The following is a 24,156-nucleotide window of genomic DNA, read 5'->3' as shown; positions in this document are numbered from 1 at the left end:
CCTCCTGAAAATCTGCCTAAGTAGTGAAAATGAACAAATGATCATTTAACGATATTTGAAATTAAATAGTCCATAAAAATTATAAAGCTGAAATATAAATTTGCAATCCTAGCTGTTTGAAGTTTATTATTTTACAATTATTAGACCATCACTATTACATTTGATTGTAAACGTTTATGTTTTTTATTGATTATGATTAATTTAAGTGGAATATTGTTTTACTATGTTGAAATTTCACAGTGATATTTCACATTGAAAAACAATTCATATCAAACCAGGTAAGAAAGTAGACTAGTCAAGATTAAGGACAAAGTGAGATGTAGAGTACAAAATATCAATTGCCTTATAATAGACTTTCAATAGCAATACAAAACAACATAATCATATTGAACGTAGTGGTATGGATTGTGTGTTTAAGTTGCCTTGAAAGAGGGAAAATTAGGTCGTTCTAGCAGCAGATGTCTACCAGCGCCCATTTCTTGGAATCTTAAACCTATTGAAAGCGTCGTGCCTAATGGACATGCATTTGCAGACACGCTCAGGCTAGCCTAAATGCACAATCAGCCTACACCACTATAGTTACAGTATACCTTTCAGCTGAAAGCAGCCGTGAATTGGACAGCAAACAAAAGCAACGCGAAGGCCGTCCTGGCATGAAAATGATGTCGACAACATGATCACGCCCTAATCGTCACTTAATGACGGCCATCTACCAGAAAGCAACGAAGGAAAAAATAGCCTTTGATTTCCCTGACTGCATGATTGTCAATAAAGTGACTAATGGATCACTGGTACTTTAATGCAAGTTTTACAGGTTATATCTGGATAAGGACATTGGTCAGTTTCAATATTTCATTTGCGCGGTCACAGATAGCATGCTCCAAAATACCCATGTACATACTGAAGTATAACTTTAAGAAATAACTTTGCTTTTCTATATTTTTATGCCGCAGTATAAATTTTACAATATTACTGACAAAAGTGAAATAAGAATATTCCCATTGGAATGGTCTGGCCTTGCATAATTAATGCATAATAAACTTTCACAATAAATAAATAAATTTAAATTGAAAATTTATTTATAAATTAACAGAAACTATGTAATACTGAATTAAGATATTCAAAAAAAAATTACAAACAAAATCGCAGAGAGAGGGAGAGGGATAGGGGGTGGGGCGGGAAGAGAAATATAGGCGTGAGGAGGTAGAAAGCGAGAAATTAATATGTACTTTTCAATACAATGTTGTTGGTTATATTAATTCACCATGCTCTCACACTTATAATATAAAAAAAGACGTGTAAAATTTCTCACATAAACATTGCTCACGGAAAAAAAATATACATATATAGAAACTTATCAAAAAATAGAGAAAAAATTTCGATGATTTTCAAAAATTTCTGTTTTTCAAAAAACCAAAATACATGAGATACACAGACTAGTCTATTCATCACATTTGTTGATGTTTTCCAGCAAAAGTATGAGCATGGGAAACGTGGGTTTGCTTTGCCGTTTCTTGAATTATAATACGCTTGGTTGCACAATTCACAGTTAAACGGCAATTGTGAAATAAATGAAACACTTCTGTTGCACTTCCTCAAACTTTTCTATTATCGTAGCTTTTGAAAACTTTTTTAATTTAATTTTTTCATTTTAACTTTACTTTAAATACAGCATCATTAAGCCTGTGACTGGAACGAGCAGGCTGATCATGCTGAAACTGTTTCTTTTTTTTCTCTCTTTCCCTATGCATACATCGTCATATATCTATCTACTCTACAGTAAATTCTCCTTTTTTTTCTCTTTTTTAAAAAAATGATATTCACGAAGTATTCTTTTTTTTGAAAAAAGCAGAAATTAAAATGAAAGAATATCAAATTGAATGATGTATACAGAGGAAAAAAGAAAACTGAAAGCAGAATTCAATTAACATGAAGCTAAATTAAATGAAGCTAAATTTGAGAATAAGCTGCTGCTGCACTGAACTTCACACAACACATCTATTTAAAAATAAAACCACTAAATTAAATCAATGATAAAATCAGAAAATAAAACTAAAAATTCAACAATGAGCTACATAAATTGAAAAATAATAACAGATAATGAGTCAATTTAAAAAATTCACAAATAATGAGTTATAGATAAGTTAAATTTAAAACAATAGCTTAATTTTTAGAAAAAAAAATAATTTTTTTTAAATTATTATCATTGCTGCGTTAATTACTAAGTAACAAAAAATGAATTTTACGCATTTCGAATAGAAATGCGGACAAATTTGAGTGATGAATTAAATTCATGTAATAGATAGAATAAAATTAAATTAAATAGCTTAATTGTAAAATTATTAAAAATCAAAACAAATTCTAGGCGGGCGGGTCAGTTGGGGAACAGAACAGAACAGAACAGAACAGAAGCTAGAGGACTATTCAAATTAGCTGTGATGATGATGATGATGATGATGATTACGAAAGCAGGCCAGGTGCACATTTGACGACAACGAACGGAGCGCGGATGCGGAAAAGCGGATAGCTAGGACAAGCAAACTAATGAGATCAAGTCAACACGGGTCAGCGGCTGTTTTCTAATTAATCTCAGCAAGCAACAGGCCCTTCAGTAACGCATGCTAATGAACAGCAGGCTGAACGGCGGCAGCGGCAAGCTCTCACTTCACTACATTCGGCCGGAAATTTCAGTTCAATTTTTGGCACTGTTTTGATTTACAGGTATAAAGCTGAACAACAATTTGACAGGCAAGTGATTCCATGACGACGACGCGGCTGTCATTTCAACACTAATAAGAGCTGCTGGCGTTCAATAAACTTTCTTTAACGTCTACTACTGTAGGCGCCAACGGTCACCAAATGCAACGATCAAAGCGACTAATTAAGAATGCTTATGATCGCGTCAAAGTTGCACTTATGTGCACCAGCGCTAGAAAATCACAGCGTCAGCTTTAGGCGGCAGTGGTGCCAGCAGGTCAACAAATTCAAAATGGAAGAAATCCATGGAAACTACAGGATATTGACAAAGACTGGACGGTGTTTTGCACCACGTGACTAGCGTGTTCTAACCGCTGACTATGGTTTGAACAATGCTTTGAACGAACACTTGCCTCGACGCAGGTTTTAATAATTAAGCGCGTTCGACACGTGCTTTTCTGAATCATGCGTGTTCATCTGGATGGATCATCACTGAAATCGCAAACTGTTGTCAAGAATCAAACACCTATCATCATCAGCGCAACTACGGAAACCACATTTTTATCCTACAAACCTCCTACAAAGAAGCGCAACAAGTCGAAGTCGATTAAATCAACCTTAACTACTGGATAACAAACACTCAAAGTTGGATAACGTGTTTTGGCGAATTTCATGTGTAAACTTCGTCAGTGTTCAGGATGATCATTTATCAGTTTTACAGAAACATTTGACTGAAATTTAAATTTTAACTCAACCGAAACAAAACACCACCGCTTTCTACTGTTATTTGCATGCACCAGTGTACAGAAGCAAAGTTTATCATACAAATGATGAAATTTATTTATAACATACTGAAATACATTTGAAACAACAAAAACTGCAGCAAAACAGCCTTAGTCAAAGTCAAATTTACGTTTATATTAGAAATGCTCTGCTGGGAAAAATGGGAAGCTGAAAGCGCAAAGTATTTTTTGATATACAACACTTGAAACGGTCAGCATACATCTAGTTTAGCGTTAGATTTAACTAAATTTCCATAACAGTTAATATAAACACTTCAATGGCTAACAAACAGCGCAAACAGCAAAGAAAAAAAACAGCCACAATTTACATTTTACACAAATGTGACTGAAAATAGCTTTCGAACAACAGTCTCGGAAATTGCAATTTCAGTTACGTTTTAACTTTCTCACTTTGCTAACCGCTAAGCTACTACGTTCAACCAAATCAAAATATCACACGCACAGTTTTGTACTAAATGAGTGATTTTTGAACATGCTGCTGTTATGTTTTTCAAATAATTGAACGCGTAAAGTGGTGATGTGTGTGACATTAATTATTGTGATCATTCAAGATAATGAAAATGATTTCAATAAATTTATACAAATGCATGCAAAATAAACAAAAGATAAAAATTGGGCGTTTTCTCATTGTTACGTGCGGAAAATCTGGGGTGGAGCGATATTATGAAACGCAGACGAGCTGATATTTTTGGAAGATTAGACAGCAGTGAAATGTTAATCCGCTGTCAGTTGTTACTAGGCCAAATGCGTGGCTAATTTCTCACCATTAGTGAAACGGTAGAACAGGGTCAGCGGAGCTTGACGAGCCGCTGGAATCCATAATTACCGAATCGACCCTTGACCAAAGGCGCTAAAAATGCACTATCCTCATTGTTCGGACAAAAATTCCATCGTCCACTTGTCGCTCTTGCCTCGTTGGACACGGGCTAAGACGATTGTACAGAAGACCCTTCGTGAATAGGGTTTGAACTGTGCAGGCGCCGTGCCGATTGCGCCATGCCATTGTCTGCAAAACCGCAGGACACCGGATGGTCAACGGTTGACAAGGTCGGCGCCGAGAAGCTCATGACCCCATTTTCATTTCCCAAATAATTACATTTTAAATAACACTTCGAAATATTGAAGATGAATTATTATCTATGCAAATTTATAACCATTCCTCTATTGATCATAAAGTCAACATTTTCAAATGCTAGGCAGAGCAAATTGAGCAGCGATATTTTGATAAATTCAAATGCACCGCAGATGTGACCATTGTAAATTAACTAAATTTATTTTCTGTAAAACTGACCAAAACATCGTCACATCTTATGGCCAGCTTTTTTCCTACTTTCGAAAAGCAATTGGAGGATATTATGAATGAAAAAAATTGTACAATAAGTTCAAAACAACCAACGGAACTAATCTAGCTGAGCATTGAGTTGATAAATTTGTCGACACAATTTTACTTACATTCATGTATGCGGAAGAATCGGGGTAATGTTGTGTTGAATTTGTAAAAATATTCTTTTCGATTTGATAAAAATGCATGCAAGAAATTTGAAAAAATCTATTGTTCAACTGATATTCATTGCTTTCAGTTATTTATTAAATCAAAACACTGCTAAACCAACTGCTTAAAAAAAGATAAAATACATTTAAAAAAATATTAAGATCCAGAAAAACAATGACTTTTAAGAAATCCAAATAACATTTTCATTGACGATAAAAACAATGTTTGTAAAATGTATGATGATAAATATTATGGATTTGGTAAAAATTTCTTGTACAACTTTAGAAATGAAATTAATTGAATTTAAATTGGATTACGATGACAAATTATTTTCAAGTGAAGAAAAGGGGAGAAGAAAAGAAAAATTTTCCTGAAAATGTTGTTTACAAAAGTCAAATATTGAATGTAAGAAAAAATTTAGAGAATGTAAGCAAAATCTAATTACACAAAGCAGACGTTGTGCAACGTTGCAAAAATGGAACAGTTGCAAGCCTTTTGAAAGATATTTTAAAGTGACAAGAAAAACGTTTTACACAGAGAAAGTGGGCGGCGTCAAGCGTTCAGGTTCAAATTTGACTTTTCACAGAATCTACGTTTTATTTCACGAAAACGATTCAAGAGAAAAAAGTTTCAGCAAAACTTATTCATTGACTTCCGCTGTTCAGTAGTTAGAAAATTACTTTCCCACAACTGCAACTATTCGAATACAATAAATAATAAAAGCGTCGTTTCCGTGAATAAGTTTCGATGTTAAACACAACTGGGAATGTTAAAATTGTAAAAGTATGAAACTCTCTTGAAGAAAAGAAAAAAAAATTGCTTATTGCACAACATGAAGCATCAAAAATGTTTAAGGAAAGCATGCTTTCTCATACGAGAAAACGAACTCGGAAAAAATGAACAACAATATAAAAAGTTGGTGAGATGTAAATGTTGAGATGAAATGAAATGAAAATTTCAAAAAAAAAAAAAAGAGAGAAATTCATTCTATAAACGGACATTGTTGTCAATGCTTGTTTCCTTCTTCACTGTTTAGACAACGCCCACGAACTTTCCGTGAATCAGTCAGTAGCAGTTCTAGTAGCAGACAGTTTGGCGTCGTTTACTTGCGTATAACTTAGCAAGCAACAAATTGCTTAAAGGTCGATTCTATAACTTCTATTTATCATACATAACCGTAACACAGCAAACGTTGTGAAAGCTGTCATGGTCGTATTGTCTAGCTGAAGTGATGCAGTTTTTTGCAATTTTTTTGCCTACCACGCTCCCAGGAGTTACGAGCCGTGGGAAATGAGCAAATCACCCAACCATAAAGCTCCTGTCATTGTCCGCATGTCAAATGCTTTTTTCAACTCTACTCAGTCAGACTGGCGAAATCAATAGAACACACCTTTCCAGGGAACTGAAGCATCTTTCGAATAGCTTATTTTCTCCAGTGTCTATTTATTTATTTTATTTTTTTCTTTTAGGGAGCAGAGGAAGCAAACTACAGAAAAACAAACACTTGCTGTTGCATGCTGTGCACTTGGTTTGGGATAAAACACTATTTAAAGTGAAAGTTTTCTTTTTCCGAAACTTTTAAAATCTGTTCAAAGTAAATAATCAGCTTAGAAATTTACATGAAAATGCAGTGTGCAGTTTTTGAAAGTTTGAGGAGCAATTGCAACGAGACCAAAAGATTATTTATTCTGTTGATAAAAATCAATCAAAATTCAACTGACGCTGGCAAATGCAATGCACACTAGGTATAAAACATAAAATATTGACAATTCAGTATACTTTTTTACACAAAATGTTTTATCAGACTAATTTACAGACGCATAGTCAAATACGTAACAGCTGCTGATGTCAAATGCTTATAATTGTTAAACAATTCTGTTGTAGATGTTGTGTAAGTTTCAGAGTTTCAGAATATTTATTTAAAATATCCACGCTTCAAAAATACCCCACCAGCCATGTGTAATCATGGTCGATCAGAGAGGCATTTATTGGAAATTTTAAAAATTATTCCATCTTATAATTAGGAAAAAGAAGTTGTTTTTTTCGTTGACGTTGCGATTGTTCGAATGCTTGCTGTAAAAAATTCCTTTGCAATTTGAAACTGTCTACAGTCAACTAATAGAAATGCAAATTTTGTGCATACTGGAAAAGTGAAACGCAGCATTAACGCCTCTAGATAATACTGATAATAAAAGAAGTATGAAACAGAGATATTTTAAACTGAAATCCAGCAAAAATTTACTGACTTTCTTATTATATATAATATTACAAAATTGATTTCAAAATATAAGCGGAAGCAGCACTTCGGCAATACTGAATGTAAAACTGAATGAATAAAAAAGCGCTATAAAAATCTTCAAACAATTGTCATTGTAAATTTAAATGGAAAAACGTATTCCATTTACGCAGACGTACATGATTTTCATATGAATAAAAAACAAATTTTATTAAAATAGAAGTTTCATTGTCATTTGTGTTAAAAATTACCCACCTATCCATAAACTGCTATGAATGAAAATGAACAGAACTGAGTTATGCTATGCACAAGTTAACCACCACCACCACCACCACCACCACCAAGTAAAAATAAACATTACTATTTATTATAACGAAAAACGTTTGATGTAAATGTTAGTTTGAACAGTTGTTTATATTCAATCATAGCCGTAAATTTATGATAAAATACTGACTGATCAAAATCGGTTTGGTTATTCCAATAATGAATAAAATAATAGTAGGTAGTTGTAGTAGAAAAATAAGTTGAATTAAACGAAGGTGTGGCAAAGTGGAAAAAACATCGCGTTTCACACTTTCAACTAACATTTGCTGCAGCATCCACAAATATTTACCGCTCCCCGGTAAAACTAGAAGAAGCTACTAGAACTATCCGACAGCGCAATTTCGACAGCAAAAAAAAATACGTATATTATTTTCAACGTTGTTTTTTCGAAAAAAACATACATGGCATAGAAAACAAAAAAAATACAGAAGGTCGGCATTTTTTGCCGACAGGTCACTGAGGCACTTGCAGCGGTCAAGTCGGAATGGCGGTCACCTGGACTAGCTGCATTCACAGATGAGCCGTTGTAGGTTTTTTTGCCGCTCGAGTAGCCGACAGGCCAGGTGTGTCCAGGGTCGCAGTCGCGTCCGCTACAAGCTTTCACGGTCGTCAGGCGCCGCAGGTGTCACTTAACCACCATCTGCTCAGTGCCATTTTTAACCCCGCAAAAAATCGCCCCCACCCTTTCCACTTAGCATTACGTTTCGGCAAAATAACGGACAAGCCGTGGTCGACCGGTCCGGTCTGCCGTTGAAGCTGACTTGTCTCCTCTCATTTGCTCGCTAAAGAGCAGCAGAAAGCCGTCGAAGAGAAAATCACTCACTGTGGCACATACATGTGTCAGAGAGCTAATGTTAACGCTAACGCTGAAGCTAACGCGCGCGAGCACACACACACACACACAGAAAGGGAGAATGAAAAATACATACGCACATGCATGCATGCATTTTGCCTCAGTCTTTCCAGAATGCCGCTAGCGCTGTGAAAACCGGTCAACAACAACAACAACCATCGTGTCATCTTCATCGTTTGTCACGCGTAAGCATGCTCATTTCTCTCACCTCATCATCATCACCCTCACTACCTACCTACCTACCTACCTACCTTCTCACCACTCACTCACTCATTCACCACTGCCTTTGCTCAGCGTACGGCTTCTGCTTCTGGCCGAGCAAACAAAACACGCCGACACAACTGACGAGTATGTATGTTTGAACGCAGAAAGTGGGACAACAAAAAATCGCCCCCGTACAAAATTACCAAAATCCGCCGGAAGCGCTTTACGAGGTCGTCGTCACGACTGACAAACAAGCTATCTATCAACTTTTTCATTTAATTCTTGCAACAGCAAAAAAAATAGTTATTATTTTAAAAAATGAGATTTAAAAAGTGACGCATTCTCCAACGCATATCATTATAATTTTTAAGCCAAAAGAAAAAAAATGAGGCAAAAGAGGGCAATAGTGTACATTGACCCATCTTTCTTTCTTAGCCAACACGAGGCTAGAAACAACAACGTAAAAATATAGAAAGGTCAAAAAATAGGAAAACTAACGTAGAATAAGTCAGAGTATGATGATACACAGTCGCAACTGTACAAGAAAACAAAGTAAAGCTTTTTACCAAAGCGACTGCATGTAGTTGTTGACTCAAAAATAATAGAAGCATTGTATTTGGATTTATATGTATAAATAGATGCGAGTTGGACGAAACAGTTAAAGATGGTTGAGCGGCACCGAGCTCATCGCGGCATTCATGTTTGACATATACTGCAGCTTTTGCTGATCCGCAGATGTCGGCTGTAGGTAAACGTTGATAAAATCAGATATGTCGTTGCGCCTCGCTCCACCCATTTGCGCAGACGACGGCGGGGGTGGTGGGCTAATACTTTCTGATTTGACCAACTGGCCTGTACCAGATCCAGCCCCATATGGACTACCAGCCATCGTATTTGGATTAGAACATGACAAACCAGGATATCCTCCACCACCACTAGGAGCTGAATGATGATATGCCATGGAGCCGTTCAAATAGGCAGACGTGGGAACCGGCGCCGGGCCGCTTTGCATACCTTGCATGTGCTGCATCGCTGCCATTGTCATTGGATCATAGCGAGCATAGGCGGCAGCCACTTGCTGCTGGTGATATGGATCAGTTGTGGTTCCGAAATTCGCAGCGGCAATTTGGTACGCTCCGTTTGGTGGACTGGAGCTCATCATCGGGTAGCCGGTCATTTGATAAACTGCCTGTTGATGACCAGCCGGTTTCATCGGATCCAGACCGGCTGCACCCAGCAATCCCGTTGGGCCCATGAATTTATCCTTTTTCATCAACGTCTTCTGCTTTCGTCTGGGCCGATATTTGTAATCTGGATGCAACTTCATATGATCAGCTCGCAGCCGCTTCGCTTCGTCAATGAACGGCCGTTTTTCACTTTCAGATAAATTTTTCCATTCCAACCCAAGTCTTTTGCTAATTTCAGAATTGTGCATTTTTGGATTTTCTTGGGCCATTTTGCGTCGCTGCCCTCGAGACCAAACCATAAATGCATTCATGGGCCGTTTGACACGGTCATCCTTTTTATTAGAAGAACCAGAGCCACCTCCACTCGAACCACTTCCACTGCTCTGATTGTGGATCATCTGAGGACTGTTAGCCTGTTGTTGTTGTTGTTGTTGCAAACTGCAAGAAGCATTGTTGTTTGGGCCAGAACTAGACGTGGGCGTAGTTGGCGCCTGCATTGAAACACCAATTGTTGGTGGACTGGTCGATTGCTGCTGTGGAAGATGACCATAAGAAAGGTGTGACATACTGGGTCCAAGATGATGGCCACCACCTGGTGACGGATACGGTGATCCACCATTAACTGTCATGCCGCCAAATGACATCAGATCTTGGCCAGACTGGCCACCAAGTGGTAGCTGTAAGCTTGCTGCCATTGCAGCCGCTTTCAGCTGCTGCTCACTGCTGGCGTCCATTTCTGCTATTTTTCACCACGCGTAGTCGATGACGACAATGCGACGCGCGACGATAACAAAATATCGCGTCAACGAGCTGTTAGGCCAATAAAAACCCGACAGAAAACAGAATCCAAGCAACAGCTCAGTTGAAGGAAATGAAAACCAAATTTGGATAAAAGCTGTCCAGTTGATAGAATGTGAACAAAGCCAGTCACAGAGAGGTCCGCTTATGTAAACTGGAACCTATTATTGCCGCCGACAGGTAGGAGATGTATTAGAACAAGCGCGCGTGCGCGACACTCCACCGAGCACAATAGTCTGCACTCGTGCTTCGCTATGCCTGGCCGCTTGGGTCGCGCTAACACTGGCCAATCCACGCCGGCGGGGCGGAGCGCCGACTAACGATGACCAATCAGAATTAATCGACCTGTAACCAATCAAACGCTATCATTTGTCACGCTGTGACGACAACGACGACACGGCAACGGCCAAGAGAAGATGAAGGAAAATAAAAAAAAAGAACAGAACACTGCCAACTAGCGTAGAAACATACCTTCACCGTTGTAGATGCAAAAAAATTAATTGACCCGCTCGTCCGCATTGTCACATGATAACTTAATTGAGCCTGGTGAATCTAGGGCGTAGCAATTACTGCCCTTTTTTCACAGGTGTCCAGCATGCACTGGGTCGCCCACGAGGGATTGCTTCCCATCGGCCCAAAAGGGCAGACGCTCGACGCCAAACTATGACCTGACCAAACTAACCTAAGCTGACTGACAAGGAGACAAACATCGTTCTATCTTCACGGAAGGTTTTAAAGAAACACACAGCCATCATGCAATATGTTGCTTGTTATATTATACTTGTCACGAACAAAATTTAAGAAAACACTACTTTGTTATATTCTTATAAAATTCAGGTACGGATAAAAGTTAAACTCATCGTAATAAAACTTAGATCAAAACAATTCACACAATAAACATCTAAACATTCACTTACCATACCATAAATGCTCTTTAATGTTGCAATTGTCTTTTTCCAACAGAATTCAACTGACTGTACTGACAGATCATCTTATCAGCTGCACAGCTTCACCGCCTCATCTTCCATTAAAAAAAATGATAAATCCTTCTTGTCCAATTGTTCATGATAGATAAGGGATTTTGTATGCAAATTCATTTTTAACCTAAAATGAAGGCCTGTTTATCAAACGTAATTAATTTAAGATATGAAATAATTATTAATATTGATGATAAATGTACTTCAAATGTTGCACACTTAACGCAGTCACAAACATTCCTTTATAAAGATGAAAATTACATTTCATGAAAAATTATTCATTCTAAGCTGTCATTGATTTAAAACTTTGTCGTTGAAGATGCGTAGAAATGTAGAATGTAGAATTTTTATGAGAAATAATTTCTTGCTTGGATAAATTGCCGCAAAAAATAATTACAAGTTTTCCACTGTATACATTTACAAAAATACATAATATATATATATATATATATATATATATCCGTGTACCCTATTTACATACAAGATTTCAATGCTTATAAAATAATTTATAAAATTACATGCAAATATCAGCTTTGAAGAACTGACTGAAAATGCTAATATTCATCTCCAGTGAACAAAAATTTATTAATCATCATAAACTTTGGGCCATCTTTACGATTTTACGTAAATTAATATATATTCCGCTGATATCCATTTCAACATATGCAAAGAAGAATAAAATAATAATAGCTAAATTACTGAAATGAAAAGCGATTTATTATTTTTTTAAGATTTGGATTGATCACTGTGAGAAAAACAAAAAGAACAATTTCATATTATTCATCACATGTTGATAAACAATAAATTGCTCCGCCTGCCCACTGCGTCAAGACATGAAAATAGTATACAGTATTGTAATTTTGTAAATGCAACGTTACAGCTGTCTACAGTCAACAAAATAACAGTAAGGCATAGTGTGAAGATTTTGAAGAAAATATTTTTTGATAAAGGATGCATTTCACTGTCATGAAGTCGTTAAAACGGGTAGTTTTTTTTAAAGTCAAAAGTTCAAAACAGTTCACTCGAAGCACTTCAAAAGCAGTATATTTAAATAAATGGAACTATCCGATGTATGGGAAGTCAAAATTAAGAAGTATTATTTTGCGTAAAATTTTGCTGTAGAAACTTACAAGAGATGGCTAAAATTTTAACGTTTATAAATTATATAAAATTAAGCAAAAAATGAATGAACTGTTATATCACATAATAATATCAATAACAGTGCAACAGAGTGTTTCTCGAGTAAAGCAGAACAATTCAGTCCAGTACATTTTGCAGAACAGAACAAAAGCAAGGTGCAGTTGATTAAACAATACAAGGCAAATGTATCCGCCGTCACTTTCTTGTAAAGAGCATAATCGAAAATAAATATACAGATGCCAGGCGAATAATAATAAAAAAACAAATTCAGCTCAAGAAAAAATGAATAATATTTATAAAATGTGTAAATTTAAGAATCATTCAAAATCGTATTTGAAGTGTTCTCGAAAATTTTCAGTTGAAAACATTATTTATTAGAACAAAACTTTTATTCGTCAAATGAAAATCGTGAGTGATCTTTTGCTCAGTGAGTTCATGTCATCATTACGTAACTGCTATAATATAAAAAATTCTACAACCCCAAATGATCATAGTAAAATTAATTTTGAAGAAAACTACAAATCAGAGCAACAATATTTGTAGGTGATTGTTATTAGCACCTGCTCAACCGTAATACAAGCCCCGCCCTTGGAAGAACTATTTCTTCCATGCTACAGTACACTATATGTGATGTTGACATTTGTTAAACGATGGTGATACATTCATTGCCGCGACAAGCAAACACGACTGCGTTCAGTAAAGCAAAACTGCTATGGTTACAGAAGCAACGATAGTACCTTTTGCTACTGGACTTGTTTACTGTCCATGGACTAAATAAAAATAAACATATACACATAGACACACCTGGTTATTTCATCACTTTCATAGTGCAAATCTAAATATATACGTATATTAAAGTGTGCGTCATTATGGCATGATGTATTAGTTTTAAATCTTATAAAAAGCGTATACGTGCTAGGATACGTGATATAAAAGTATACATTTAAATACACACACACACACACACACACATATATATGTAACACTAAGTGCTATATAAATGCACCAAGAATTAGTAACAAGTATTAGTGATGTTGGCTGTAAAACGTTTGAATATCCAAAATATAAAATTTCAGTATAAACTATTAAACAAGCGCCATTTTTGCACAAAACGAAACACAAATTTGTGTCAAGAACACAGCAAAATAAGAAGAAGCAATTTAATCATAAGTACGTAACTTCTAAACACAAGAACCTCTAATCGACTAAACTTTACAAAAAATGATACCTCAAATTTGAAATAACAATCCAATTCGTTTTTATTTAAATTACAGTTTAATTTGCTTTGCATTTTATAATGCGATGAATTTGAATTAATTAAGCCTTCATCATAATGAAACGTTGTCATTAATTAAAATTTTGATGAAACAAAGTGAAACAGTATAGTCGGCAAAAATAACAGTCATTTATTACTGGTAGCGGATAACTTCTTTCGTCTAAAATAATTTTTAATATTTGCAGTTAAAAAAGAATTGTAGGTTATAAAAATATGAGCTTCTTCAATGAAAACTACACAACAACTTACAGCAAAAACGATGAAATTAATTACAATTTTGAATAACTTATCAACTTAACAAAACTAAATCATTCCAACTTGTAATAATTCTGCCAATTAATTATTCATCGTACGCTTCAGTAAAAATTTTTAAACTCAGCAGCCAAAATTAAAGCTGTGTGATCTACTACATCACATAAAGCAAGTCATTTTACGTAAAACTTTTCCCCTGAAATGAAACTAGATTAAAAAAAAACTAAAGTGACCCTGCTGATTCATCCAGCAGCTAACAACACTAAAAAGGTTTTCAAGATTGATTTACGAAAGGTTGACATGATTTCTTTTTTAAAGGGCTACTGGTTCTGACGTCCACTTTGAAAGTGAAAGCAAGGGTATATATATATATATTATAAAAAGCAAAAATTATGACGCGTTAGTCCCAGACTGCGCATTTTCTGTTGTTCATATGTTTTGAAGCGTTGCCTGATTTTATGCCGCCGCTTCTTACTTAGAATAACACCCGGCTTGAACAGCCATGGAAAACTAATCGATTGCAAATTTCACCCGACTTCATCGTTCAGCTAATATTACAAATAAGCTTACTTAATGACGCCCAAGTGAATCTTAGTTTGAAAATGTCTGCTACACGGGAGCAACTTTACAATCTGCCTGTTTTTTTTCCATTTTTAGTGTTGTTAAGTTTTACAAAATCTCAGAAATAATATTTCAGTTTTAGACAGTTATTAACTGCCAACTTGACAATAACTTTCTTTGTTTGCTCAAGTTAAAGATACATGCCTGTTTGTTCGCTTACGGACGGATGCGTTCGTTATAATAAAATGTAACGAAAATTTTGTAAAATAAATAAACTGTATTTTTGTTTGAAATCACACGTCTACAATGGTGAACTGTAATTTTAGAAATTAGAGGAATAATTCGAAAATATAATAGTCAAATTTACAGTGAAAAATGATGTTAAAATATATCGAACAATTATCATTTTTACTACGCCCAATCTATTTTCATTGAGTAATATTGATTTATTTCTCAGGCAGCTTTGTAGAACTTTGGAAGTAAAATTGTTACGCAAAGTATTCATTAGTAATATGGCAGAACAAAATCAACGCATTAATAAAAAATGATGCGGTGAGAGCATTTTGCAAATGAAAAAAAGTGAAATTATTTGAGAGCAACTTGAAGCATACAAAAATTGGAGTCGGTTTGAAAATGTTCATATTCAGAGTAAAAATGAAAACCTTGTTTCGTTTATTTCTTTCTCTCTTTACCAGTCAGAGATTTGTTAGCTAGAAAATACAGTACACTGAAGAAAAACCGGTATTGTGACAACAACCACAATAACAGTAGCAACAGCAGCAGCAGCAACAACAACAACAACCGCTCTTCTGTGGAAACGCTGCCTCCGGTTGAAAAAAGCCAATTGTCAAAGCACTTGCTTAATCGACGGAAAACTAGTCTCCGGGCATGCAACTCCCTATTTCAATGTTCACCTGCTAGTCTTTATTACGATAAAAATGGCTAGTGCACGATAACATATCATATCCTCGATAAATATGCATAATCTTAACCTCAGTTTCATTGAAAATTTGCATAATGCATCAATAAAGCGGATGCTTTCTATTAGAAACAAATTCCCCATTCACGTTTTTTTGTACAAGACAGAGAGCAAGTTGCTTACCAGCAGTAATTGGAAAAAGATTTCAAATTCGACAAAAAAATTGGTCACGTAAGAAACGTTCGTAAAAAGCTAGGCAAAATGATGTATGCGGTGCAGAGGGGGGAAAAAAGAATAAATGAAAAGTGCTGGGCTGGAGCAACCGTGCGCCACGGCCGCTTTGACAAAATGAAAAGGGCTCGAACGAGAGGAGTTGAAAAGCAAGTGAAAGAGATAAGCAATGGCATAAAGAGGACTTTTATTTCACTGCTGTTTCTATTGAAGGGAAGCAGAAAGGCGGCGGTCGTGGTTGCCGTTGTCATCTAGTGAATACAAACGCATTGCCAATATGCGCTTCTATTGGCGTCGTGCACGCCGGTTGCCCATTTTCCCTCCTCCACCGGGGCGTTCTGTCTATTATTGCTTATTGCCGAGCCTCTTTGGAACATTTTCTTTTGAAAATGCCCGCGTTTGCGATTCTACACAACATAATGGCAGCACTTGCTGTCCATTGTCGATCAAACAGTGCCAATCATTACAGTGCATTGTTTCTTTTCATGCCGTTCCAAAGGGTCGCTTGAATGGAGCGCAGCCAGAGAAGTGGTCGCCAAGCATTGCCATTCACATCGCGTCCGGCAAAGCGCCCTCGCTCCTGTTCAGCTAGTTTCCGGCTTAATCCTCTGCCTGGAAACGTCACTAGATCAAAGCTACTTTTCCCTTCTTTGACATGAATTGCAATTCAAAACCTACATCGTCGTGTCGCTTGTCATTAATACTGAAGCAAAATTGTTAAATTTCAAATTGTAAAATTTTTCCACAGAAAATTGTTCGGAAAATTCACAGCGCCGCCCGAATGGCTGCCCTAAAGCATTGAAATACTTGAAACACTCTCTCAACTGAGTGCTTTGACAACTGACATTTACCAGCTGAAGCGATGGACAACATTTCGCTTCTGTTTCGTAGTAGAATCGGAAAAATAGCAGTCGTACAGCGGCGCTTTTATACGCCGCCATTTGTTTGGAAGAAGTAACAAACCAAAAAATCAATTGCATAAATACTAATGTTATGCTTGAAAAAAGCTGCAGACAGCATCTGACAATGTTTACAATATTTTTATGACAAGTAGGATAAAATTAAACCAGCAGAAAGTGACTTTTCTTTTTGCCAATGATAAATACCTTTTTATTTATGACATTTGGAAATTTTATTCCCAAACTGTTAATTGCTGCTGTTTGTTGCAGATTGCTGCCTATTTGAATTCAACATCTATGACAGGCATAAGCAAGACCACACACAAAAAGGCACAGAAAGGCACGTATAAACGATGTCTGACATTCTATATTCAAATACTGCTATTGCATATCGAATGCGGCAAATATTTTACAAATACAATAAATTCAACTTAATTAATTTGTAATGTTTCGCTCGTTGAATGCTAAACTACTCAAGTCAAGTAAATTAGAAATATGAGTATTGTTTTGATAAATATTTTGAAAATTTTCTTCATTCCTTTTCATTGAAACTGAAATGCCAAAACTGAAAACAAATCAATTATATAACAAATGAAATAGACATTTGCGCATATTTCGCTTATTTTCAAGTGTACAATTGAAATAGAAATTCAATCAGTGCAAAATTGAAACAGGAAATAGGCCTCCTGCAGTGGGTGACGTTAAAAGTGCCGTTACGAAAATTGAGCTTGAAAACTCATGCGTGCTTACAAGCTTTCAACTGCCCATTTCCTAATCAGATATTAAACCTTTCGGGGAAAAATGTTTAGGAAAGAAGCTTGTTAAGGTGAGAAATTAGATACAGCACGCGATTCCATCTAAAAGCCAGCTGGATAAGTGTTTGCGTTCTGTGATTTTATACACTCTATTCGTAAAGATTTTTACGAGTTTACACTGCTGAATTATAAGCAATAGAGTCCACAGTGTACTGTACACATTTATTCTAACCGGGTAAACCGGTTGGGCAAGCCTTACACGACAATCCGGATGTCCAGTAGGCTATGTTCAACAGTGCGTTCGAAATTGCTTTCTCGGTAGATTTACCTCTTGCAGAGCGTGCTCGCGCTAATTGCTTCCCATGTCAGCTTCTCCCCACCAAGCTACAGTAAACTTCATAGAAAGCTGTCTGAAACAGACGCAGCAACAATTAGCGTCACTTGTCTCTTCCGTGGTGCGAATTTCCACTTCGGTCTGATGGAGCGACGTCCAAGCAAATCAATCGTCAAAATTACAAAGGCGCAAATAAAGTGTTCGTAAAAACAAGCAAAATTAGTCGAAAAACGAACTGGATGGAATTTAAAATTCACAAAGTAAAAGCAACGAACATTTCCAATTTTTCAGCTATTGACGGATAATCTAAATGATTTTTTAATTGCGCATCTATGAAAAAGGGTGGCTAAATTTTCAAACTAATACAGCAGCAGTTCCTGTTTTATCAATTATGCTTATTATGGCAGCTCTACTTTTTGATTTCGAACAATGTTCTGAAAAGTGATGCCGAAAAATAGCGTTCAACCTGGGCGCAATATCAGCGTCAAAATCACTCACAACAACAATACTTACTTACATTATAGTATACATTTTTCATAAACGTATGGTGGGGCAGCTTTCGAGATAGAATAATAAGTTTTGCTCACAGCCAGCAATAATCCAAATTATGAAATTAAATCTTCGACAGAAATGCAGCATGCATAAATTTAAAGCTATACACTAAAGCTAAAGGATTGTAATTTTCCGTAGATTTTTATCTTGTTTTCCACTTTGAATTGACAAACTGAAGAATAAGCAGTAACCAATTGCAAATTCAAAACAGATTGTGAAGGAAAAAAATTATAAAATTAAATATTTTTTATTCATCTAAATACGGAAGAGAAAACCTGAACGCACACTAGGAAGGGAAATTGTCCCAAAATGGAGTGAAAACAAAAAAATTATGAAACCAGTTTTTCCATTAGCCAAATGCATAATGCATTCATCAAAACAAAGCTGCTTATTTGAAAATCTGCGAAAAGTGTTATTAGTGAAATCTTTGTGAAAAGCCATTTTCATTTTTTTTATCATTTATTTACTATTAGCCCGACATTTCTACTAAACGGACTCCTTATTCTGTTTCTTTTTTTCAAAAAGCTTTATTAGAAGCTGAAGAAAAAAAATGCATAAAATTAACACTTCATTACATAAAATATAAAAAAATAAACTAACATATCAAAGAGTAGATGTTGTCTGCTTTGGAAAAGAATTTTCAATGTCAATTTTTTTTATGCAATAAGTTTCCTTAAGTGAAAAAGTAAATCAATAATTTCCATAATCTTCCACTACAAATAAATCATTCTATACATTTCACTGTATGATAAATAAACAAATAAATAAATAATAATTTGATTAAAAAATGTTCAACGCTGATCGCATCACTTGTCAAATGCATCAGAAGAGATTGAAAAACATTGCAAATTCAGCAGAAGTCGTTATTATCATAAATTTAAATTGCTCTAGGTCTTCTTTATGCTAATTATGTTTACCCCAGTTTACATTTGCTTTCTTTATTATTTCTTTTGGAACATATATATATATATATATATTTGCTGTATATAAAAGAATAAAAGACACTGAAATAAGCAAAAAGCAATCTGCACGAAAGATTCCAATTTGCATATTATTATTTAATTCTGATGATGATGATAACAATATATGCTTTAATATTTCCTGGTTTTGTAGTTTTCAGTTCAGAATGATAAAGCGACTATTTGACGGCTGATAAATGAAATTCACGAACAGAAAACAGATCGACTCGAGGTGAGACATTTGCCGATGATGAAAACTCATCGTCGTGGATGAAATCAACAAGAAGCAACAGCAAATAAAAGAACAATGGAAGTCAGTGTCGCTTTGAGACGGTGAACAAATTTACTTTCGACCCCAATTCAGACCCGTTTTAATGTCTTCCTCCTTTCTGGTGAAAAACATCACCAGCTTTTTGTTCATCGTATACTCGAGCGACCGTATACTTGCCGATGAACTCCTTCTATACCCCCTTCTCAATGCCTGGAGGTGAAAATTCGAACAAAGTTTGCATGTGGAATATTAGTAGAATAGTGGAAATGGGAATTTTGCTTCCAGTAAAATTATTGTTCAATTTTGAAATTCAACTGCGGCATTAAATCACCCGACAACGTGCAAGCAGGTGCGAAAGCAAGTGGAGAAAGTGAAAAGCATTTGGCTGGATTTTTCCCTGTCAAAAGTCAAGTCAGGCTATCATTAATTAACGCTTCACTTCAGATCGGCACATCCTTCATGTCGCCGCTCGACGCATGAATTTTCCAATTCATTTCGCCGACGCTTGTAGAAAGCAATAAAAATTTGAATTTCAAAATTGATAGTTGAAATACGGTTGATTGAACAAGCGTACTTTTCTCACCGAAAAACGCGAACGCCTCTTTTCAATAAATAAGCCCACCCTGAAATTATTGGCACACCTCTTTTTGTTTTCTGTCACAATGGAAAAAATTGAAGAACATCTGGTTAGCATAAAAATTGAAATAACTGGAAAATTATATGTGAAGAAAATATAATTTTCCCATATTATATTTCAGAGAAAATTTTATAAAAAAATAACTTTCAATAAAATGTATCTAAAGAAAAGCAAAGCACGTTGAACACCACACAATTAATTTTTTTTCGATTCTTAATTATTTAAAAATGTTCTCTTTTCGTTGCTACAAGTGTATTGGGAAAAGGATGAATTATAATACGATGACAATGAAAAATTAAACCATATTTTGGTAGCAAATATTAGTACGATTGAACAAGCGTCGCTAAAGCAAACTTTAAGATTAATTTCAAATAGATTCTTGGAAATAAAAGACGGCGGCCGCTTTTCAAATGGAAAACAATTTTCAAACGCTCGTCAAATGTCACTTGCTTACAGACTGTCATGTTTGCCAGATGGAATTGTTGTCATCTGACGGTGGTGAAAAGTTGTACAACGTGCGTTCGTATAGTGATTCATTTCATTTCAAATGGTTAAGTAAAATGGAGAAAAAAGAAAATATGGCGCATCACAATTTTCAATAGCTTTTGATACGCCGCTAACATTTTACTTGCTGTTTGCAAACCATTGTACTTGCCGGCATAAAATCAAGATGGAATAAAATCACCGTTGAAATGCAAATTTAGCTACTGCTGTGAATAATGAAATAAATTCTTTTTATTAGCAGCACAAATATTTAAATACTTAGTTTAATTCCATTTGCATAATGCTGAGCAGTTCAAATCTCAAGCGAATACTGTTCATTGCAATTAATAAATTGCCAGAAATAAGATTGACTTGATTCTAAAAACATATCAATTGTTCAGAATCAGAAACTGATCTCAGGTAAGTGCAATTAAGCTGATTGACAAACTGGCTACTGTTTGTTATTTTGGTCACTTTACGGACAAGAATGAAAGCCATATACATATCTTATACTTAATACTGAAAACTGTTCTGTTGAATTCCGATTTTCAATAGAACACTACTCGAATACTACACAACAATGCCAATTAAAACTAAACACAATTATGCAAAAAAGTATACACGAATTATTCGTAAAGAGCAACTTTTTTTATAAATTAGCCAATTTTACATTTCAAGTGATCATTATGGCATAAAAACACGTTAGAGTATCCTTTTTATAGCACGTGAATAATAGTTGCGATAATTGGATGCAAAATAAAAGGTGACAAAAATTTGATTGTAATTCAAAAAATAACTATTATCAATGATTGTTTCTAATCATGATTAAAGTTCATCATATCCCGAAGGTGAATTCTAAGGGACAAAATTCAGAAGAATATTTTCAGCTACCTCACATACATGCACATCAGATAAGCAGTTGGAACATTTTTTGCATTGGAAATGTTTAGCAAAACTTGCCAAAGAAAGTAAATTAATTACAAATAAATTATATGCATATTAATTTATTCATTTTATTTATGCATGCGTGAATACATTCGTCGTTTGTGCATGCATGCACTGCGTTTTCAGTAATGTTTTGTTTAAAAATGTTACCAAATTCACTATTACAAAGCAATTCAGTATCGAATGAGAGGCTAAATAAAGAAAGTTGTCCTGCTCTGCCAGAAGTGACCACCCCAAAGAATAAATACAACTCCTGCTCAGAAGGCAGACTAGAGGCCAAGTGTAATTCAATTTTAAAAATAATGTCCTCCAAATGTTGAAGAACTATTCAGAAACTGCTTCCTCAAAAGAGTCGACAATTTTTCCTAAAACTAGCAACACTTATCCACGATAACTTGGAAAAGTATTGTAATATTTCTGGGACCGATTTCATTCAGACCATCGTTATCATCAGTGATAGATAATGTTGTTCGTTTTATCGTTGTCGTTTCATGAGCCGGAAATCGATGGAAGCATAACTATTGTGGCGCAGGTGAACGACTGGAAGATTGAAATATGACAACCGTAAGAGAGAATCAATGATTAATGCTGACATTTTGTGACAACAATTACCACTACAGTATACAATTTTGGGGAACAACTGAAATTGCGACGACCCAAATGTTTACTTGAGCAACCGGAAAATACAGTCAACAACTGGCAACACGAGGAGGTCACAGAAAGGCGAAGATGGGGCCAAAAAATAAAAAATTGTCATAGCCGGTCATGAATTGAGAAAGACCGTGACAGCTTAATTCCCGCATACAGCCTTGACCAGTCGGTAATCCTCTTGATGAGCAAGACGAGGTCAACCAAAGAGTTCTGACCAGCCTATGGCCTTGGGCAGAGGAACAATTGAAAAACAGGTACCACTTACTCCATGCTTAGACACTTGACAAGCATTAGTCGCTGGGGACACGCGTATACTTGCTTGTTGAATCGGTCAGGACAACAAGAAGGCCGCACAATTTGGCTGTAAAATTTTTTCACACGCTACTTTATTTGTTATAAATCCCCTAAGAATCAAAATTTGCCAGTGGTAGTTACGTTTAAGGGTGCAGCTTTTCCGCAATAACAAGGCCAACGTCCTTTGGAAAAGTTTTTCTTTTCCTCATTTATATGTGATGAATTTTCAAATGGACCAAATTGAACATAAAGATAAAACCTCTATAGAATTTTTGTGCTCAAAAAGTAATATTGTTGCATCTAAGTTTGCTTTCTCATAAACATTAATGCCAAAAAATTATGATGATTTTCTAATTAAAATTAACTGAGTTTAAGAAAAAGTACATGAAATAAAATCTTGAAGATGCAACAGCCAAGAAAACCTGTGCAAAAATTTAAATGCAATGCACAATCATCATCCATGTACCGTCCATCAATGGAACGTTTACTGAAATAATTTTTTAAAAATTGCTTGAAATTAAAACATTTATATTAATACATTAAGTAATTTTAAAGTCGATTTCCCATTTAAAACGAATTATTTAAATGAAAAAAAATACTATAAAAACAAAACAGATTTTTTCCTATTTTCAGTAGTTTTAGATTAGTACTTGAGCATATCATTCTACAGTATAAAATTACACGTTTCATGTATTTTTTGCTTAGAATAGCAAAATAACATAAGGTTTTCAATACGTAAACCAGAATGTGCACATTATGCTATTCTATATTCTATTAGATAAGTTTAATGTGAAAAATATGAAAACAGCTCTTAGTTTTAACCAGAAACAAGCAGCCGTTACAATCAACAGATTGAGAAAAGCACAATGATAAAATTGCCATAAAATTATTTTAAAATGCAACAGCTTACTTACATCACTTTACCGACTTTTCTATTTCAATGTTTATTTTGGTGCATAAATGAAGAAATGCTACTGATGACATAATCTTGATCTTTAAAATTTCTCCCTTTCAAATGCTCTCTGTATTTTGAAATTAATTTAACCTAACAAGCACGAATGCTGAGCGTCGAATTTCGCATTATTATTCGAAGATTTCACTCTTATCAAACACCAGTTTTATCAGCTCTATGTATTATACGGAAATTATTCTTTTTCATCTCCACAAATTCAGCCCAATTGTGAAACACGAATGTAAATAAACAATGAAGATTTCAAACCGTCTACTGATACGAGAATGAGCATCCTTCAGTGCACAAGTGACTATTATTAAAATTTGGTAGATCAAACAACAGCAACCGAAACAACAAGGCAACGCAGAATGAACAAAATCGAGAAGAACAAAAAATGGAAAAATTGAAAAGTTCACTTCTCATTTTGAAATATCCATAAGAAAAATCTAACAAAATTTATTTCAAACAACCATT

At 35.2% G+C, this 24,156-nt stretch overlaps 5 protein-coding genes across 5 annotated transcripts; 2 read left to right on the top strand and 3 right to left on the bottom strand.

Annotated features, from left to right (window-relative positions):
• The first annotated feature begins 7,509 nt into the window (after positions 1-7,509).
• Positions 7,510-8,082, top strand: Tsp_06142 (nuclear transcription factor Y subunit B). Its single transcript, XM_003380394.1, has 3 exons — positions 7,510-7,609; positions 7,768-7,913; positions 7,981-8,082. The coding sequence occupies exons 1-3, from the start codon at positions 7,510-7,512 to the stop codon at positions 8,080-8,082; spliced, it is 348 nt and encodes a 115-aa protein (XP_003380442.1).
• Positions 8,083-9,267: 1,185 nt separating this feature from the next.
• Tsp_06143 (transcription factor SOX-3) lies at positions 9,268-10,530 on the bottom strand. The gene is made up of 2 exons (XM_003380393.1): positions 10,300-10,530; positions 9,268-10,194 (listed from the first exon to the last, which is right to left on the bottom strand). Exons 1-2 carry the CDS (start codon positions 10,528-10,530, stop codon positions 9,268-9,270), a joined length of 1,158 nt encoding a protein of 385 aa, XP_003380441.1.
• Positions 10,531-10,758: 228 nt separating this feature from the next.
• Positions 10,759-11,113, bottom strand: Tsp_06144 (nuclear transcription factor Y subunit B). The gene is made up of 2 exons (XM_003380392.1): positions 10,971-11,113; positions 10,759-10,939 (listed from the first exon to the last, which is right to left on the bottom strand). The coding sequence occupies exons 1-2, from the start codon at positions 11,111-11,113 to the stop codon at positions 10,759-10,761; spliced, it is 324 nt and encodes a 107-aa protein (XP_003380440.1).
• Positions 11,114-16,413: 5,300 nt separating this feature from the next.
• Tsp_06145 (nuclear transcription factor Y subunit B) lies at positions 16,414-16,891 on the bottom strand. Its single transcript, XM_003380391.1, has 3 exons — positions 16,758-16,891; positions 16,625-16,653; positions 16,414-16,562 (listed from the first exon to the last, which is right to left on the bottom strand). Exons 1-3 carry the CDS (start codon positions 16,889-16,891, stop codon positions 16,414-16,416), a joined length of 312 nt encoding a protein of 103 aa, XP_003380439.1.
• Positions 16,892-20,830: 3,939 nt separating this feature from the next.
• Tsp_06146 (nuclear transcription factor Y subunit B) lies at positions 20,831-22,249 on the top strand. Its single transcript, XM_003380390.1, has 4 exons — positions 20,831-20,912; positions 21,728-21,808; positions 21,963-22,065; positions 22,108-22,249. Exons 1-4 carry the CDS (start codon positions 20,831-20,833, stop codon positions 22,247-22,249), a joined length of 408 nt encoding a protein of 135 aa, XP_003380438.1.
• The last annotated feature ends 1,907 nt before the right edge of the window (positions 22,250-24,156 follow it).

This window comes from Trichinella spiralis (genome assembly GCF_000181795.1).
Source record: "Trichinella spiralis strain ISS 195 chromosome Unknown Scfld2, whole genome shotgun sequence".
NCBI classification, from domain to species: domain Eukaryota; kingdom Metazoa; phylum Nematoda; class Enoplea; order Trichinellida; family Trichinellidae; genus Trichinella; species Trichinella spiralis.
Note: the sequence above shows the minus strand (reverse complement) of the source record. Positions and strands in the feature narration are given on the sequence as shown.